Genomic DNA, 20,801 nt, shown 5'->3' with positions numbered 1-20,801 from the left:
ATTTGTCGTAAAAACACGGTTTGCAAGTTTTTAGATCCTTGCATGAATCTGTAAGAAAAAGGGGAGGGGGGGGGGGGTACAACATAGCCATTTGTAATTCGGACAAAATTTTAGTTCACATCAAGAATAAGGATGTCTAAAAACCACATATCATTTTATCCGACCCATGGTGACTCTAATTATGGCTACATATTTTACTTTTATGGTATTTGCTCGCTGAGAAAACAGACACGGATGTACTGCAGCTTACAGTTAAGAGCTTCTGTGGGTAAGATGCAAATAAAACAATCTGCTCGCATCTTCTCCTTCTGCACCGATAAAGCAATTACTTAATTCATAATAACGTTAAATTATCAAAATCTTGATGCTTAATGCATCCAATGTTTAGTACAAAAAATTCAAAAATATTTACAAACTGTATGATTAAAAAATCAATATATCCAACTTTCAAAATTGAAAATTTTACTATGACTATGTAAATTACAAGTCAAGTTCAATGTTAATCAGCATATGAATGATTGATGTTTCTATTTTTTAATCATGTGTCAGGCAAGTTAAGGTAAATTAATATGAATATCTGTAATATTATTGTGGATTAGAAACATACCGTGTAAAAATACTTCAAATATCACTTATCCTGGTCGAAGTCCAGCAGGAAATCAGTCAAGTTTTCAGAGTCGGCTATCGCTTCCTCCAAAGTCATCTTACCTTTACCTTTTTCAGGTTTCGGCTGCAAATAAGTAGAATTATATACCAAATTTAAAGAAATCTACAAATTCAAAATTTTAATAAAATCAGAAATTATAAAAATTACCTTTGATTTGCGAAGCTCAGGAGTAGTTTTTAAGACACTCCAATTGCGTGTGATATTTTCATCATCATCAAATTTATCCTCATCATCACTATCCTGTTAAAGGATACATATGCAACAAACATCAGTGACACATTAAATACGAAAAAATAATTAAAAAACAGAAATGGCATGCTTGTTTACCTCCTTTTCACCAATATCAACAGCTTTAGCCATAGCTTCATCATCAGAAAATGTTGTCTTTACCTATTTACAAAATTGCCCAAACTCAAAAGTGATTTCATAATTTCAAAGTGATTTTGCATATTTACAAAAATGCATAATTAAACTGATATTTTACCTTTACTTTTTCAACTTTCTCACTAGCCAAAATTCTATCAATCTCCTCCTTCGATGTAATATTGCCATTCTGATGAGAAAAAAAAATATTACCGAACGACAAACTAATATGATCATACTCTTATAAAGCTTGAAAGAGTATAAACAAAAGTAACCGAAAACTCAGTTAAAATCCACAAACCTGTTGCAAATAAGCCAAAACATTGGGTGTCGGTTCATGAAAATCTGGACCCCTAAAGTCAATCACTTGGTCCGGGTCTTGAATGTAGTTAACCGTTGGGTAAACCGGATCTCCGCCCCATACTGCAAGTAAACAGTTTAAAATTGATAAAATTCATGCAAGTAAACAGAACACAGTATTATGAAGTATTCACGTTTTAAAAACATACTTTGTTTTATCTGATCCTCTGTCATTCGCATAGCCAACGGATCTCTCGAAACACGATAATCAGTACCCATCATTACACGATACTCGCGAGCGGTTTGACAAGAAAACATTTCTATAAGTTGTGTGTTTTCATCTTCACCGGTTTCCTTAAAATGTTTTTGAATTGCTTCACGTGACGTGTCTTTTTTCCATGCTTTTACCCATTCCGAGTAATAAGCGATCGGGCCTTCTTTCTCCAATCTATCATGTTCAGCCTGCAGCCTATATAATAACACCAACCACTTCTTAATAAAATATCATTTCTTTTTGAAATATGTATAAGAATTTGGTTAAACCTTTCTTCTTTGTATAAATGCTTTCTAGCTCTGTAAAGTGCGGTTTCGGTCAAGGTCGGTTCTTCACCATAAAGCTTAATCTGCCCACTCTTTGCCATTGCCTTAAGAAACACCTGATGACCAACCAAAAAGAATTAACATAAAGTCAAACAGGTAAAAAAACTGAATATTAAGTTATCCACTAACCGTTTCAGCATCGGGACGCTTTCTCTGCCACCTAGACCATTGTTCCTTATCTGGTTTTCTCCAATTCCACCATAACTCTTCACTCGTAAGCGGCTCCTTCATCGGCTTCCTAACTTTAGGATCAATAAAAGGGTGGGGCCGCCCGAGTTTCTTGTCGAGGTCATACCCGATTAACTCATCCTCTTCATTTTCCTTCTGGTAAACCACAAAATCAGAAAACTCGTCGTTCGCTTCTTCTGATCTCTCAAGCAAGCTGTCAATGTCATCATCATCATCCTCAACTACTTGGTCAACAGCTGCAGTTGACTCGGAAACAGTTGACTCAGAAACAGCACCCTTGGCCTTATACATTTTCCTTCTGCTTCCGGGGTTTTTACCAAAAGATGAAGCCGTGGACGAGTCATCGGTTGGGCCAGGGGCACCAGCAGCCCGGGCTTGACCGACTGTGCCTTCGGGTAAATAATCCTGGCCGAGAATACTTGCCCGGGCACCAGATGCTGGCTCGACCTGCCCGGATAATGAGTCCCGGTAACTATGATACGGGGCCCGCTCAACGGATAGCTTCTCAAAAGACGGTTTCTCAGAAGCGGTTTCATCATCATCCTTGTCATTTTTTTCACATTTCACGCATGGAAATAAAGGGGCTCTTTTAGTGGTGTTTAACCTAACTTTTGGGTGCCATATCGATGCGGGAAATGAACCCGATAGAGACGTCTGTATAGAAAAACACACGGGTTATGGTATTAAAAAGGGATTACTTTACATGTAAATTTAAACAGTGTGCTATCTAATCATCACAAGATTAAAGAAATGAAGCACGTCTAAACACTATCAAATTCTAGTAAAATTTGTAAGGAACAGAGTGTCAATGCGGAAACAAAACAACACACTAAACTAGGCTTTTAATCGAACACGAACAAGGGCATGTCCGTGTTCGTTTCATTTAACTTTAAACGAACACAAACACACATTTTGTGTTCGTGTCCGTTTATTTAAAAAGTGAACATGTCCGTGTTCGTTTATTTAAAATATTAATGAACAGATCACAAACATAAATGAAAATAACTTAACAAAGATGAACAAATTTAAGTGAACACAAGCAAACATAAATGAACACACTTAAAATGAACATAAGTGAACACAAACGAACACGCTTAAATGAATATAAAACCAAGTAGATAACTCTTAAAGTTAACATTTAATTATTATCTATTAACAAGTAAACGAACATAAATAAACGGACATATATAAACGAACATAAACGTCGGTTCACGAACATAAATGAACAAACAAAACATGTGTTCATGTCCGTAACATAAACAAATTTCCTGCTGAACAGTTCATCGAACGCTCGGTTCGTTTACACAGGCCTGCACTAAACACAAACACGAAGGCGAAAATAATAAAGACAAGAAAAGAAATAGAAAATAACGTGGTGTTGGGTTAAGGTGTTATCTTAATTAGCTAAAGGTGCAAAGATTACAATTTTTTTTTTTTTTTTTTGAGAACAGGTTTTCAAATAAAAAAAACAGGTTTTGTTTGTAATTAGATAGCTTTAGTTAAGTAATTAAAACCGAAAACCGACAAATGGTTGGGTTAAGCTAAGCTAAGCTAAGCTAACCTGAAAGAAGAGAGGAGATTTGCTAGGCGCACAGCTGCCGCATCCTCCACTAATCATGATTGATTTCTTCTTCTACTCGACAGGAGGGTTTTAGGAGTACCAAAATTAAATTATTATTATTATTAATTGGATAACGTTTTTGTTGGTAAAATAGTCCACTTACATAAATCATCCCTCAACTCTTACTACATGTCAAATGAAAGCCTGGAAAGTAACTATATAACAACTAGTTGAGTTACTCGAGATCGGTTTGCTATGAGCTCCAACCGGAGCTTATGATGGAACTATTTTAATAAGCGAGCTCGAGTTTCACGTGTCAAGTTTAACTAGATTCACAAGCTCAAACAAGCGTATTATTATAAATTTTTGCTTATTGTATTAAATATATACAAATAATAATTAATAAAATATATGAAACTATAAAAAAAAAAAAACTAAATAATATATAGTATGTTATAAATATAAAATAATATAATATGCATAATTAAAATAAATGAGTCAAGCAGTAGCTGAACTCAAGCATTAGATATAGAGCTCTAAAAGAGTTGGCCCTGGGCTTAACTACTACTAGGGCTCGTTGACCCTAGGAAAAAACCCGATTTTTAATAAAATAATAATAAAAAAATCGGTTAACCGGTTATTTGAATTCAATAATATAAATCAGTTAGTAACTGGTTAGGATTGGACCGGTTAGTAACCGGTTACAAAATCGGGTACATGCCGGTTTCTGTGTGCACCTCTACTTAAACCTGTCCCATCAGAAACCATTGGACATCAAGAACCTTAATAAGAGAGACCCACTATGCATATTTGCTGTCTTTTTTCATGTTTCATATAGATATTTGTGTTATGTTTTGAGGTTAAACAGGATCTTGCGCGTTCTGCACGAGTTGGTAGGCATAACAGGTTTCTAGATCACCATTTGATGCATTCTGCAATTGCCTTTAAATACATCTTATCAACTTCTGCATGCAGTTTACAAGTTTAAATGCACAAAAAATAAATAAAAACATATAAATAACCAAAAAAAGCTTGGACACATTCCATATCAACACATAATAGTTAGAAACTTAAAACATACAAAATAGATAAGATGTTCGGTTTTTTACATATGACGTAGCATTTCATACAATCATACCAAAATCATAAAAAATATTCAAACAAGTGGAACCTTTAATTTTCAAGGTTATAAAGGTTGAACTTGCCAAGTAATATGTTGTCCTTCACTTTGTTCTTCTCACCTTGATACACCACGATACTAACTAATGTGCGGTCATGTAGATATGTTCTCTTTTTGCGTGTGGGTATGGACGTGTTCCTGGGAATAATAACATTCATGTGACCCTTTTCATCACCATGCCTCACTTCAATTCCTAACGAGAGCGGGGTGACATCCTGTAACACAATGTCTCGCACCACATCATCCGTATCACTATTTCCACTTAACTTTGCAGCGAAGATCGCAGCACCAAACGCAACTGCCTCATCGCCATTCATGTCCTTGCAAAGCGTCTTCCCATCGAAAAACTCCTCCAACAATCGTTGTACCTTTTGAATCCTAGTGGACCCACCAACAACAACCACCTCGTCCACATTCGTCTTCTTTATCTCCCCGTCAAACAAACACTTTTCCACTAGCTGAATGCATTTCTCAAAGTAACTTGAATTCAGTTCCTCGAATTTGGCTCTACTAATTTTGATGGAAAAGTCAATCCCCTCGTACAAGCAGTCGATTTCGACTGGAGTAAAAGTAGTCGATGACAGGTCCCTCTTTGCTTTCTCACAAGCAGCTTTTAACCTCCCCATTGCTCTTGGGTTTCTTCTTAGATCCAATACATGCTTTTTCTTGAACTCTTTTGCGCAGTAATCAACGAGTGTCATATCAAAATCCTCACCGCCTAAATGAGTGTCACCCCCCACCGCTTTCACATCAATGACTCCCGTCTTACTAATTTTCAAAAGAGATACATCAAAGGTTCCACCGCCCAAATCAAACACCAAAACAATTTTATCATTACGCCATGTTTTGTCAGCCATATGGTCCAAACCATAAGCAATTGCAGCGGCAGTAGGCTCGTTTATCAACTGCATCACATTGAGGCCTGCGAGTGTTGCCGCTTCCTTTGTTGCCTCTCTTTGATTGTTACTAAAATAAGCAGGAACAGTGATGACAGCATCGGTTACCTCTCGTCCAGTAAATGCTTCAGCAGACTGTTTCATCTTCTTGAGAACCATGGCTGATAACTCTTCGGGTGCGTATTTCTTCTCTTCACCCCTCAGTTCAACTACAACATTTGGCTTCCCTGCCGGCCCTTCAACAATCTTGAACGGCCACGACTCCATGTCCTTCTGCACTTGAGGATCACGGAATTTGCATCCAATCAACCGCTTAACATCTGTAATTCAATCAAAGGTATTTTGCAGCAAAATTATGTATACATAAAAAATAAAATTCCAAACTAGTGCACAAAGCATATTTTAATCATAGCATATATACTATACAAAAACCAAATTTAATCAAAATTTGGATTATAATACTCCACATTATTATAAGTAAATATCTCAAATAAACTTTATAAATGTTAGCCAGTCTTCTTTTAAAAGTGCCAGCCTAACTAGGGTGTTAAAGAGGTTGTGTTTGCGGATTAACAGATCCAACAGACACACACGTGACCCTGAACACGACCCTTTTGACCAGAAAGTTTTTTACCTTTTTTTTGTTTATATTAATATTTTAAATTTACAATTTTACTACAAAAGATACAAATTTGTATAAAATAATTACATTGTGCACTCTATTCCAAAAAGAAATAAAAAAACTTGCCAAATACAGTGTTGGTTGGATTCCTTGCAATCTGGTTTTTTGCTCCCTCGCCTACCAACAAGTCTGTATCGTTGAAAGCTACACAAGACGGGGTGATATTATTTCCCTGTTCATTAGGTACAACCTCCACTCGGTTTTTTCTGTCAAACCAAACAGCAGCACACGAGTACGTTGTTCCAAGATCAATACAATCGCGACTCCCTTAACTCTTTGAGACATCTTTTAAACTGTAAAATAAAAAACAAAATAATGAATTACTTTCGAACAGGAGTTGAGCTGAGACAAATCCAAACAACAAACGAACATGATTTCTTGAATATTGGTGAGATTCATTCAAAATATATAGATTGATATTCAAAACTTGTTTTTCTTAGCATTTGTACTTGGACCTGTATACCTTTATTTCAATCAGTGTTACATTTTAAACTAACACATGATGAAAGACATCAGTTGGCTATGCATAAGTACATAATAATATATAATAACATTAATTATGGTTTATCTCAAACATAACATAACAACATGTCAGGTATGAGAAACTCAGCCTACTGTCAAATTCTTTCTAGCTAGAAGATATGTTACACAACATGTATAAATAATTACCACTTACACAAAAAAAAAACATACATATTAGGTTCTTGTGCTCTTAGTTTCAATAACGAAGTGAAAGTGGAAGAAAACAGCCATAAAAATACATTTTCTTCCTCCAACAAAAAATAATAAAAATTAGAATGCACGATGAGTAAAATCAATGGATACTAATTTACCTGCTGAAAGCTCTGAAGCAAATGGTTAGGGTTTTGAATTATAATCTTTTAAATTTGAATAAATATATTGTTAACCCAAAGAAAGGTTTATCAACTATTTATCAGTTTTCTCTAGATTTTAATTTTTCTTTACGAGATATTGTTTTTATTTTATGATATTTTGCTTCTGTTGTGAAACAAGCCTAGTCAATATGACAATGAGACGTAGGGAGGAAGAGAGAGATTTCATTAATATGTGTGTTATACAATGAGATACAATAGAATATTATATAGGGATGATAAAACTTGGAGAAGAAGCCAAATCTATTTTAGGTGTTGATAATCATAATAACTATTATTCATAACACTCCCCTTTGGTTATCAACTTCATACGCTTCGGGATGCTGCCTCATTAAAAACCTTGCTAGGAAAACCCATTGGGACAAAACCATAGCTAAGGGAAAAAGAGTGCAACGCGTATTGTCTTCCACTGATTTATATATCAATTAAAATAGTAAGTAAAAATCTTATGTGAAAGCTACGTAAATTTTGTACTCAATCATTTGCGTCTTGGTCCCATGACATGCGAATCTTGAAGTTGAACAATGTTGCATGATCTTCACGTGAAAACTTCTATCACCTCATCTCGTAACATATACAATTGTATCCCTGACCCTGTTGTGTTTTTCTGCATCAACAAGACTAACCAAACTTGTTTTGATGGGTTAGTAAAATATAAACATATATCTGTCATACCTGAAATATATGTTTTAACCCATTCTGATATCTCTTAGCATGACACATGTTGATAAATATACATAAAGAAAATAATAATATATAGCTAACAATACGACATAATGCACATATGCATTTAATTATGGTATTTCAGAACCAATAATATTCATATTCAGATAGGCAATGATATAAAGTCATTGTTATACATCCTTTAGCATGCTAAATAAATATGATTAAACTTTTCCATGGTAAAATGTCTCAACATTTTCTAGATGCACTTTGATGGATTTATAAGCATATAATTATACATCTACTCGAACTATAAGTCGAACAATAATCACACTATGTCAAGGTCTTTCAAAAGAATTTTCTCTTTAAAAGCTCATAAGTTCCTCTTGATGATATGTACATCATTGTAAATTGTGATTATAATGACCTTTTAAGAGTGAAATTTTGATAAAAGTATGGTTATATCCAACTTATCTCCCCCTTTATCAAAATATCACTTGATTTGTATCAAGTTCAATCCGAATAATTTAATCCATAATTAAAAAGCATAAATCCATGCATTTACCAATCCATCATGGACTTCTTTTCAACTTAACAAATTATGCATACACGTACACTTTTCTAGGATTATTCTGCATAAACTTGCTCATTAACATATCACTTTATATCACATATCAAAAATCCATATTGTACAATTTCTTTGTTTATTAAGATATTGTACTCATCATGTACATTCTCTTCTATGTGTATAATTTTTCAAGTATTCAATTACCTTAGGAAACTCTTCAAGAGTTCCATTTATGTTCAACATATTCGTTATCGTAAAGTATTCAAATATGAATCTTCATACAACATGAGTCATAGTGTTCTCGAGAATTTAATTAACATGATTTGATAATTCAAATTCTTCGAAGACTTTCTTTTAAACTTTCAGTATCAACTGAATCACAACATTTATAAAACGCATATCAAATCTCTCTTTGTATTACCAAACTATTTAGATATATCGGAAAGTCATTGCTTCCACCATAGGAGAATGCGTCTCCTCATAATTAATCACGGGTCTTTACAAAATTCTTGTAGCATCAAATTTTGCCTTATATCACTTGATGAATTTTCATAACTCATATTCAAATACCCGTTTGTATCTAACACATTTTACAACTTTAGTTGTACGGACTGCTGGTCCAACAAACTTTCCGTTATCTAGAGAATTCAACTCTGCCTTGTTTGCGTCTTTCCACTTTGGCCAATCATTTTTCATAGGCAGATTTATAATCTCTCATCATCATTTCAAACGCTAATTATATGTGTATAACGACGTCGACTTTATTTCGACTCCATATATCTTTATAGACATGATACAATATAATTTATTGAGAGCTCTTTGTTTTCAGATACCTAAGGTTCTTCAAGAACCATCATGTCTAATCTCTTTCAAAAGACTTTTTACTACACCTCGACTTGACCATCTTTATTATTTGCTCCAATTTTAGAGGAAATTTTACCTTTGGAACCGATCAATATACCACGCTACAAGCGTGCATTAGAATTATATCAATCTACGTATGTCCTTTCGGGACATTTATTAATTGGAGCATTAGCAGTGTTTATAAGTGTCTTAGTTAGACACTCTCTTTTGGTCAGTGAATCATCCGATAATTGATTCTCTAATCTTTGTAAATGAATTATCCTTTGAACTTTTAATTCATATTATTTAGTTTGAGGATCAATGATAATTCATTCCAACTAAATTCGTTTTCCATTGCTTTTTTTCTCCCACTAATGTTGGGAATATTGATTCACTAAAGTGAAAACTAATAAGCCATAAACAAATATGTCATTAATGGCTCTAACTATTTAATCATCGGTAATATTTAATACCGACATAAATCCCAACTTCCTTTGTGGTCTCATCTTTGTGTCTGTAGTGGATTAATTTCAGTATATAATATTATATGAGAAATACTTGGCTACTGACCAAAAACCAATTACAATGGGGAGGAAGTATCATAACTTGTTGGCTTGATGTGAATTAATTTTTTAAACATGTAAAATCATATGTACTCAAATACAAATATGAACCTTTGCTCTCGTGATAATTGCCTTTGTAACCAATTTTAGACATTGAGTAATCGTCTTTTACAATCTGTTAAAAGTTCAACACTTATTCCAATGATCAATATTAACTTGAGAATCAAATTCATTATTATAACATAATGTAAATATACCAATATGGAATAATATGCTTGCTATTAGCTAAGCCATAAATCATGCAAACATCAAGTTGCCTTGATAACCATTTAGACGATGCATCGATTTTCAAAACACTAAATGGTATCATGTTAGGATATGTGTATCCTTTTCTCAATTCCATAACATCTAGGAATTCACACCCCTCCTTCATTTGGTAACTAAATGATTTCCCTTGAGAGCAATATTACATGTATAATTATTATAAAGAATCTTTTGGTTTCTCAATAAATTTCACATCATTGACTCGGTGTGGTCGAACCGGTCATGCCAAAATAATTATGATCCATAAACTTCAGGTTTATGATCGTATATGTATCATGCTTCTTAATACATGACTATATTTATGAGAGAACATTGTATCATCTTCTCAAGTGATCTTGTGATCTCACTTTTGTATTTTTGTATTTTGTTCTTATATATGATCAATCCCTTTTGCCACTTCTGGTAGCCAATCTCATTATTAGCATGACCATCATTATAATTCCGATGATCGATCTCATTATTAATACAGTCATCATTACAATTTTCACAATTATGTATATGATTGCAATGATCAATACATCGCCACTTTCACTTCAGGTAATGGTATAAAACCAAAACATTTCCATGGCTTATTCATAATTTTCTCGAACAAAAATACTAAATCACCTCAAACTTTTCATAAGTTTTAATGATATGCTACTTTAGGAGCATATTTGAGGTTTAACAAATGAAAAATGGTCTTATCCGGTTTTTCCTCATAATTAAACTTCTCTTCATATAACAAGTATTGAGAAGTAATTACATGAACGAGTCATGTAAAGACCCATCATGCTATATTTTATAACCTTCAATAATAAGATTTAGGAAGAATGATACTTCAAGTCTCATATTTGAACACATTTTATACTCTTTCATGATAGTAATAATAAACGATACCTATGGTTTATTTGTTATATTACAAATGATAGCATATAGAGTACAATGTAAATAAAGTATACAATACACACGACTTTATAACATCCTACCATATAAAACAAGTTTTAAAAACTTTATAAAACTAAGTGTTCTTTGTTTTTATCTGTTACAAGCAAATATATATATTACGTATAAACCAATCACGGTGTAACAAATCACAAGCATATCTTCATACAAATACACGCCGCTCTACTTTTAACGTACACAAACAAATAAATTAACTGTAATGACATTATTTGCAATGAGCGTTAAAGTTGTATGCTAAGTTCCAAAGCCATCATAAAGCGACTAATCATAAATACCCTACGGTATAAGTTATTCCAATTAATCAAAAACGACTATATATAATCCAACTTATGTAACATGCCTACAAAGAACATCTCCGGTTTGCAAACATTAAATTTATCTTTAACATGCATATAACTATTTGAATAAATTGAACACAACAACAATCAAACAGTTTACATATTCTAATACATGAATGAATATCTATAATGAAGCAAGTGTGTAAAATACAAAATAATGTCATATTTATTCTAATTTATGAAGTTTAACTCTCATTAGTTTGTACTAAATTACTAAGCTGTAAATTTAGTCTTTTAATAAATAAATTATATAATAACGTCAATGTAGTCAATGTCTCAAAGACTCAAACTTAATATGGTGTAAATCACGTACCGTTAAAAGTGGTTGACAGTAAAGCTGGATGGACAACCATACTTTTCCAAGCAAGTAAAGCATTTCAAATATCTCACCATAAAACAATTGTGAGTTCAAACAATAAATTTGTTGCTTTCAATATCATACAAATATTCAGAAGATTTGATTATATGCAGCCTAAATTAGAGTATCGTAACCTCTATTATTTTGCTAAAAGATCTTATCCTAAAAAATAGAGATATTTGTATAAATTTACATAAATAATTGATAGTAAACATATATAGGAAATAATTATTTACCGAACTAAAATTATCAATCTATAAACTTCAAACTCCATAAACATTTAACACATACTCAATTTAATATAAATTAATTTACTGTGATTTGTCAATAGACGAACACATTTAAATTCAATTTATGTTCATTCTTTTTTGTGGATCATTAAATTGATTTTAAATAAAAATAAATATTCTGAAAGAGTTGGTTCCTTTTTGTAATTTGTTTCCAATTGCGAAGGCCATTAACAAGGTTTTAGTTTTTCAAGAGACCGTCTAATACGTAAACAATTTAGATTTTAAGTTACGATCAAAATATGTGCATATATATATTTATATGTGCAAGGTTCATAATGTATTTTATGAAATTATGAACCAGAATCTTAATATCGATGTAAACAATGTGTGTAAACAATACAGAAGATGAATAATGATTAAAATTAGATACGTACCTAACTGATGAGCAAAACAAATCAATCTTACCTTTACCGACAACCATGAATACCAACAGTTATAACCGAGAATTGTACAGATCTCAACAGCCAGGTGCTAGGGATTTGAAGGGAGCACTTTCATGCTGATAACGTGTTGTGAAACAAGACTAGTAGCTATAACAATATGACAATGAGACGTAGGGAGAAATAGAGAGATTTCATTAATAGGTGTGTCATACAATGAGATACAATAGAATATTATATAGGGATGAGAAAACTTAGGGAAGAAGTCAAATCTATTTTAGGTGTTGATAACCATAATAACTATTATTCATAACAGCTTCCTTTTTAATCACCATTATTTCCATATTTTTTACTTCTTATTAAACTCATATATTTCAATTTCAAGCACAAAAATGAGTGTATATAATAATAATAATAATACATGAAGTAAAAAAAGAAATATAAGATTAAGGGACGTTTAATTCGCATAATGTTTTTTTATATATGTGACTATGTCAAAAAGAATTATAATATGATGGATTTGAACGAATTTCTATAATGTGTTTGCTTGGCAAAAATGCAACAGAATCCTTTGGCTAGTTGGCCTTTTAGGGATGGTCCGTGATGTTTTAGCTAAGTTGGACTAGGATTAATTAGTTTTCTTGTTTATTAAGTTGGGTAATTAAAAGTACATATATGTATTTACACAATAATAATCAAACTTATGTTATTTTAAAAAGTTTGTTATATTAAAAAAGTAAACTTGAAAACAAAGACATGACATTATAGTGATTGGTTTGGATAGATTTTTCATGAATATAAATTGTATAACTTTACATGCGAATCATATATCGTTCAATTAAACAATGAAATATTATATCCCACATAATAAACATATAAGGATTAAAACTAAATTCTAAACCAGAAAAAATTATCATGTATATTCATATATAAACCTTAAAAAATATCATGCGTGTTTGATTATAAACATAATAAAGTAAAGTTTCAAGAAAGGGCTCATTTTTTTCATTGGTTAGTATACTTTCAATTTTACGTGTTTGTGCTCTAACCCCTTGCTAAAGCTGTTATATATATTTTTCATAAAATTTGCTATTGCTAAAAAAAGTAAAGTTTAATAGTTTACTAAAAATTAAATAGGTTAAATGCATTAAATTAATGTTTATCTTTTTACTAACAAACCTTTTAACAATCTCCTTTTCCACATCAACACAAAATATATATGTAATGTTATTAATGTAAGATGATACAATAATTTTATTACGTTTTGTTTTTTTTTTTCCAAAATATCAATTTTATTTTTAAATAAAAAAATTACTTATGAGGTTATAATATTATACAATAACACATAATGAGATGTAATAAGTGATAAGTCGTATCACATGACTAAAATGCAAAATAAACTATGTTGTTCAGTTAAATTGCTTCCAAATGGACATAATTGCATTTGGAATGTTATTAATGTATAGTTTTTCATTATAAGTTATTTAAATATAAATATTTATCACCACTTTGATGGGATGGTCAACTGATCATGGAGGTTTCCGCTAAAGATTTTTTTCATAGAGAGATCAAGGGTTTGAATCTTAAATTAGGGTGTTGATTGTTCAAAAGAAATAATTTAACTAAATATCTTGTTAATTGCTGAATTTAAAGGCGTTTAAAAAAATTGCAAAATTTAATGTGAACTTAATGTTTTAATTAATATTTTTTTATATAATAGTAGAATTTAAGTTTGGTATATTATTAATTTATTTTTTAAGTTTTCTTATTCACCTATTATAGTTAAATAATTTATATAAAAACAAAAAAGAGCAAACATAACACATGTCAAGATATTTTTGTGTATATTAAGGCTTTATACTTTTCCTCTTTAATTGCTATATCGAGTGACAGTATCGCACTGATACTTTACTCATGCCAAAATAAACTTAACAGATACCTATCGAGTTTCCGTCGTATTTACTGCCGCAAAAAGGGGTTAAATCCACTAGTTAGTATATAACCCAAAAAAACATATTAATACAAGTCTTTAAACCAAAAATCAAGGTCCATCGCTATTAAACATTAACAAATATGGTGTTTCAAAAAGTAGATAGACCATGTGACATTTTTATACTTATATTTTTAATTTTAACAGATTATATTCTCTCTGTCGAATATCATAGATTAGATACACTATTGAAAAATATACAATAATTGTCAATTTAATTGGTGACGAAGTTAATCAACACTATAAACTTACTTTTTCTACATAAAAGCAGATAATCACACCAATTTATCTCTCTAAAAACTTTTCTTACTTACAAATCATTACAATGTCAATACATATATTTTCAATTAGAAATAACATAAACGATAAAATATGTTAACGAGAAGAACGAACATAACAAATTTTAACTTTTTAACCGATGTAACAAGTCACAGTTATTTTCTTACTATTTCTTACGTAAGAAAATAATCACAATTATTTTTTTAATATCTTGTTGTCTGTGAGACTTGAATTTAAAACTTTCAAAACCTTCGCAACTCAATGTGACTAAAAGTTTTGTACCTGTTAATTAAAATAAAAAATTAAAACCAATATAGGAGGGACAAAAAGGCCAATATGCTGGTGGTAAAGTATAAGGAAAAAACTTGGTTTTTATGTGACCCATATTTGATTCCTCCTCTCGTCATTTAGTTTCAGCAGCATTTGGTGATGATGAGAGACAAGACGAGTAGATAACGTTCACTAGTTAGATCTATGAACCGAACGAATGTTCACGGACGTTAACCTTAGGTGAGGTTTTCCCGAATTGAAAGACAAGTATATCATATGTGATGAATTTAGCTGCTAGCTCATTTAAAAAATTTGTTAACTGTTAAAAAAATAAAAAAAAAATTAATAAAATTTATGAGCATTATCTAGTTGGGACAAAAAGCTTGTGGCATATCCGTAAATAAAACTAAGTCCAGGCCCTCTTACATAATCCCTCCCTCTATATAAACCCTCACAATCACTTCATTTCAGACCGCTAAACAGAGAATGATAATAGCTTCACAGCCTGCCTATAATTCTCGTCGTTAATTCGTCAACAATCCGTTGCAATTCCATTCATTTCAAATTACAATTTTGTAATTTGATGCTAAATTGTCGCAAATGAGTCACTTAGGGTTTAATAATAATAATAAAGCCACCCTGGTTTACCATGGTTCAGCTTGTTTGGGTGAATTGAATGTAATTCCTGTAAATGATAGTTTCCAATTCCCAAACAACCAGATTACAATCCACCACATTTCGCCGATAAGCGAACGTTGTTCGCCTCTTTCGGTTCTGTTGTCCATCTCTTCGGCTTCGGTTTGTTGCAAACTCGAATTGCATTCGCTTTCGGTTAATCATACATTGCTTGATCTCCACGCCAGTTGTTTTTATGAGCTTAAGGTAGCTGTCTGAATAATATTTTAGTTATTAGTATTAGTAGGACTGTAAACGAATCAAACGTTCGGCAAACAGTTTGTGAACTGTTCTGCAGGAAGTTTGTTTATGTTCGTTCATTTAATATTATTATTATTATTATTACTATTATTATTATTGTTATTATTAGGACTGTAAACGAATCAAACGTTCAGCAAACAGTTTGTGAACAATTCTGCAGGAAGTTTGTTTACATTCGTTCATTTATTATTATTATTATTATTATTATTATTATTATTAATTATTAATTATTAATTACTGATTACAGACAGCTGTGATGTTGATTGGAGATGAAGAGGTGCATTTGGTGGCAATGCCAAGCAAATTAAAGCGGTTTCCGTGTTTCTGGTGCTGTGTGGTGCCAGCTGGGCTGTACACCGCGTGTTTAGGGATGTTGAACAAGCGGTGTTTGTCGATCGTGTTTGATCTAGACGAGACGTTGATTGTTGCGAATACAATGAAGTCGTTTGATGATCGAATTGAGATGTTGAATGGGTGGATTCAGCATGAGTCGGATCCGGTTAGGGTTAGTGGAATGAGTGCTGAGCTTAGAAGATGCGTGGAGGATCGAGCGTTGTTGAAGGAGTATGCTGACAATGATTTTGTTAGTTGTAATGGGCAGATGTATGAGGTGAAACCGGAAGAGGTTCCTGTTAATGCTGCTGGTAATGAGCATGTCATTCGACCGGTTATTAGATTGCCAGAGAAAAATGTAGTCTTGACTCGGATTAATCCTGAGGTACTGTCAACTGTCATGTATGCATATTAGTAACTCTTATTAGCATTATTTTGATTGTGATTATTTTAGGATCAAAGATTGTAACTTGAGTTGTGAATGAATCATTATATTCTAGATGTGTTAGTATGCCCTAGCAAAATGTAGAATCTATTGTGGTTAAAGACGAAATGCAATGATTATTATTCGTCTTTTATAATAAAATGATGAGTTGTGACCAATTTATTGTGCTTAGATATATATTGGTAACTCTTGTTAGTATTATACAGATATTTCCTTTTTAGCAAGGACAAATCATTTAAGGATTAAGATCAAAGATTGTAACTTGAATTGTGAATGAATCTGTTTTGGCTAAAGATGAAATGTAATGATTATTATTCGTCTTTTTATAACAAAATGATTTGAGTTGTGACCATTTCAGGAAGAATTAGCATTACCTAGCAATATGTTTATAGAAGCTTATTTGGCTAAAGACGAATTAGTAATAATTCTGTTTCAGCTTTATACTAAAGGTTTAACTGAAACAGATTTGATCACATCTTGCATTATCATTAATTTTATATTATAGAGTTGGAAATGGAGTGTCATTAAATGTTTAACTGAAACTGATTGCATTTTTCATTCTTTTTCGTCTTTTTATGTGTTGTTTAAGGAAGGTATGAATACAGAGTTCTTGTGTTACTATGCTTCCACAAGTACTATTTGTATTCATATGTTTTGTTAGTTGTATACTAATTATTATAATTTGTTTGTGTATACAGATTCGTGATACCAGTGTGCTTGTTAAGTTAAGACCTGCATGGGAAGATTTGAGAAGCTATTTGATTGCAAAAGGACGCAAACGATTTGAAGTTTTTATCTGCACGATGGCTGAAAGAGATTACGCGTTGGAAATGTGGAGGTTGTTGGATCCCGGCTGCCACCTATTCGCTCCTAAACAATTGTTGAACCGTGTTGTATGTGTCAAATCAGGTGATGGTTTTAACTTTTCAGAAAACCATTTAAAATTGTGCATACATGTATTAAAGTTATTATCTTTGATGACTTAAGTTTTTGAAAAATTTGTTGTTGTGTAGATGCGCATAAATCTTTGCTGAATGTGTTTAAAGATAGGATTTGTCATCCGAGAATGGCAATGGTGATTGATGATAGGTTGAAAGTTTGGGAAGAAAAAGATCAACCTCGAGTTCATGTGGTACCTGCTTTTACTCCTTATTATGCTCCACGAGCAGAGGTATTGTAATTGTAAAATTATAATGTTTGTTTCTTCATTTGATCTTTTTATATTAATTTACTAATATGAAGTTTTATCTTTAATCGAATTATGATAGACTGCAAGCGCTGTTCCAGTTCTATGTGTCGCGAGGAACGTTGCTTGTAATGTTAGAGGCGGTTTCTTTAAGTAAGAAAAATATCATATTTACACAATACAATACACTCTTTTATTTGTTATTTACTTATGATTATGATGCATTGTCTAGAGAATTCGACGAGACTTATTTAAGGAGAGTTTCTGAATATTTTTATGAAGATGAAGTTTTGAATCTACCATCTGCACCGGATGTTTGCAGTTACCTAATACCAGAGGTGAGTAAATAAGAAACTTATAGGTTTTGATTCTAGTCTTGCCTTATTATTTAAACATTTTGTTTCAGGATGCTGGAAACATGGAACTAAAAGCTGAAAGATCCCAGTCGGTAGTTCCACTTGCGAGCATCTACGGCCCACCATCGGTTAGATCTACGATGCCTGATAAAAAATTGGATCGATAAACAATAATATGAACACACAATAATATGGAAACGATTTCTTTATTAATCTGAATGTGTTTGTGATGATTACAATCAACCAAGGGGGGGTATTTATACCCTCCGGTGACGGTTATTGCCGGCGACGGTTACTTGACGGTTACTCCGGCAAGGGTCGTGACGTTTCATAAAGCGTCACATCTGTTCTATTTTACATATTTATAGTTTCTACACAAACTATCATCTAATTACAACTTTGGCACTAAACTATACTAACGGTATTTTCTAATAAACTTAACAGGGTCGATGATTAACTAACAATCACCCCCTTAATCTCGATCTTGTATTGCGAGGTCCTTGACACCTAGTAGTTCGCGCATCTCCATGAACTTGATTCTTGGTAATGCCTTCGTTAGTATATCTGCCTTCTGTTCCTCGCCACTAATGTGCTCCACTTCGATTTGTTGCTTCTCCACGCATTCTCGTATGAAGTGGTATTTTGTACTTATATGTTTGCTTCGCCCGTGAAACACTGGATTTTTCATCAATGCTATTGCTGACCTGTTATCCACAAACAGTGTCACTTTCTCTTGCTTCCAACTAGTCAAGTCTTCTAATAATCCTTGTAGCCATAAGGCTTGGCATGCAGATGAGGCGGCTGCCATGAATTCTGCTTCACAAGATGATAGAGCAACTGTAGATTGTTTCTGAGTATTCCATGCAATTGGAGCATCACAGAAATAAAATACAGTTCCAGTTGTGCTCTTTCCATCATCAACGTCCATGTTATAGCTGCTATCTCTATAACACTTCAATACTTTTCTGCCTCCTTTCTTGTAATGAATTCCATACTCGATTGTACCTCTTACATATCGTAGTAAGTGTTTCACGGCTTTCATGTGAGCTACTTTTGGCGAGTGCATAAACTGACTTGCATATCCTACTGCAAAGTTGATGTCTGGTCTTGTATGAGTTAGATACCTTAGACATCCTATCAGCTTTCGGTATTCCATTGCATTTGCTTCAGCTCCTTCTTCATTCTTTGATAATTTTAGACCTGCTTCCATCGGGTATCGCGTAGGATTACATTCTAACATCCCAGCGTCCTTTAATAGCTTCTTTGCATAACCCGATTGCTTTAACGTCACCCCTTCTTCATTTTGTAGTACTTCGATCCCTAGATAGTACTTTAGTTCTCCAAGATCACTCATTTCAAATGATTTCTTCATTTGCTACTTGAATTTTGAGATATCTTCTTTATCGTTTCCTGTTACGATTAAGTCATCAACATAGACGCCTACTATTAACTTTCTTTTTCCCTTTTCACGTGTATACACTGTTGCTTCTCTTGGACATTTCTTGAAACCAAGGTCCTTTAAAGTATTATTTAATTTAATATTCCAAGCTCATGGTGCTTAACGTAGTCCATATAAAGTTTTTATTAGTTTGTTGTCCTTGTTTTCAGCTCCTGGTTTCACGAAACCTTCAGATAGCTCTACATATACTTCTTCGTTTAATTCACCATGCAAGAATGTTGTCTTGACGTCGAGGTGATGAATAGTCCATCCTTCATGTGCAGCTAGTGCGAGTAGTAATCGAATGGTTTCGATTCTAGCTACTGGTGCGAATACTTCTTCATAGTCAATACCATGTCTTTGTACGTATCCTTTTGCGACAAGGCGTGCTTTATATTTTGTTACTTCACCTTTTGTGTCTTTCTTCAACTTAAATACCTATTTCAAACCATGGGCTTATGTCCAGTAGGTAGGTTGGTCAGTGTCCATGTTTTATTCTTTTCTATCGAATCTAACTCTTCTTTCATTGCCTTTTCCCATGCATTATTTCCAGTCGCTTCTTTGTAATTCATTGGTTCTTCGTGTATCAATAAAGGGTTCATTTCCATACATGTCAACTCCTTGAATTACAAAATCTCCATGCTCGTCCATGGCTGGAGCTCTTTCATTTATTTCGGCCAAATTACGTAGACCTTGAATTGGTGTGTCATCTACGTTAGGGTCTATCTCTTCACTTTCAGTGTTTTCGTTTACAGATTCATTTTATGAAAACACATGAGATTCATCTTGACCTGGACTGGATGAGTTAGAGTCAGTTGAGGGTGTACTTTGCCCTATCGACTGTGATCCTTGGCTTGGTGGGGTACTTGGGGTTTCTGGTTCATCGGGATCTTCCCCATAGGTCTCATCTTGATTATCATCGGTTGTGGTTAATTCTCCTTCAACCACAAAGTCTACCCATTCGGGTC

At 32.9% G+C, this 20,801-nt stretch overlaps 3 protein-coding genes across 4 annotated transcripts; 1 reads left to right on the top strand and 2 right to left on the bottom strand.

Annotated features, from left to right (window-relative positions):
- Window positions 1–73: 73 nt before the first annotated feature.
- Window positions 74–3,742, bottom strand: LOC143570585 (protein PLASTID TRANSCRIPTIONALLY ACTIVE 12, chloroplastic-like). Of its 2 annotated transcripts, none has more exons than XM_077056204.1 (10): window positions 3,681–3,742; window positions 2,060–2,773; window positions 1,874–1,986; window positions 1,540–1,799; window positions 1,332–1,453; window positions 1,152–1,220; window positions 995–1,057; window positions 815–907; window positions 604–730; window positions 74–305 (listed from the first exon to the last, which is right to left on the bottom strand). In XM_077056204.1, exons 1-9 carry the CDS (start codon window positions 3,735–3,737, stop codon window positions 629–631), a joined length of 1,593 nt encoding a protein of 530 aa, XP_076912319.1. In that variant the 5' UTR covers window positions 3,738–3,742; the 3' UTR covers window positions 74–305; window positions 604–628. The 2 variants fall into 2 exon arrangements, with proteins under 2 accessions (XP_076912319.1, XP_076912320.1); XM_077056205.1 differs by having other exon boundaries at window positions 74–308; window positions 608–730.
- A 1,111-nt stretch (window positions 3,743–4,853) lies between these two features.
- On the bottom strand, window positions 4,854–6,154 carry LOC143570590 (heat shock cognate 70 kDa protein-like). Its single transcript, XM_077056208.1, has one exon. The coding sequence runs from the start codon at window positions 6,021–6,023 to the stop codon at window positions 4,854–4,856; it is 1,170 nt and encodes a 389-aa protein (XP_076912323.1). The 5' UTR covers window positions 6,024–6,154.
- A 9,527-nt stretch (window positions 6,155–15,681) lies between these two features.
- On the top strand, window positions 15,682–18,469 carry LOC143570582 (RNA polymerase II C-terminal domain phosphatase-like 2). Its single transcript, XM_077056203.1, has 5 exons — window positions 15,682–16,021; window positions 16,323–16,793; window positions 17,552–17,762; window positions 17,867–18,024; window positions 18,122–18,469. The coding sequence occupies exons 1-5, from the start codon at window positions 15,740–15,742 to the stop codon at window positions 18,194–18,196; spliced, it is 1,197 nt and encodes a 398-aa protein (XP_076912318.1). The 5' UTR covers window positions 15,682–15,739; the 3' UTR covers window positions 18,197–18,469.
- Window positions 18,470–20,801: the final 2,332 nt, after the last annotated feature.

This window comes from Bidens hawaiensis, unplaced genomic scaffold (genome assembly GCF_021521415.1).
Source record: "Bidens hawaiensis isolate Kalapana, Puna unplaced genomic scaffold, B.hawaiensis_p1.1 tig00025010_1, whole genome shotgun sequence".
NCBI classification, from domain to species: domain Eukaryota; kingdom Viridiplantae; phylum Streptophyta; class Magnoliopsida; order Asterales; family Asteraceae; genus Bidens; species Bidens hawaiensis.
Note: the sequence above shows the minus strand (reverse complement) of the source record. Positions and strands in the feature narration are given on the sequence as shown.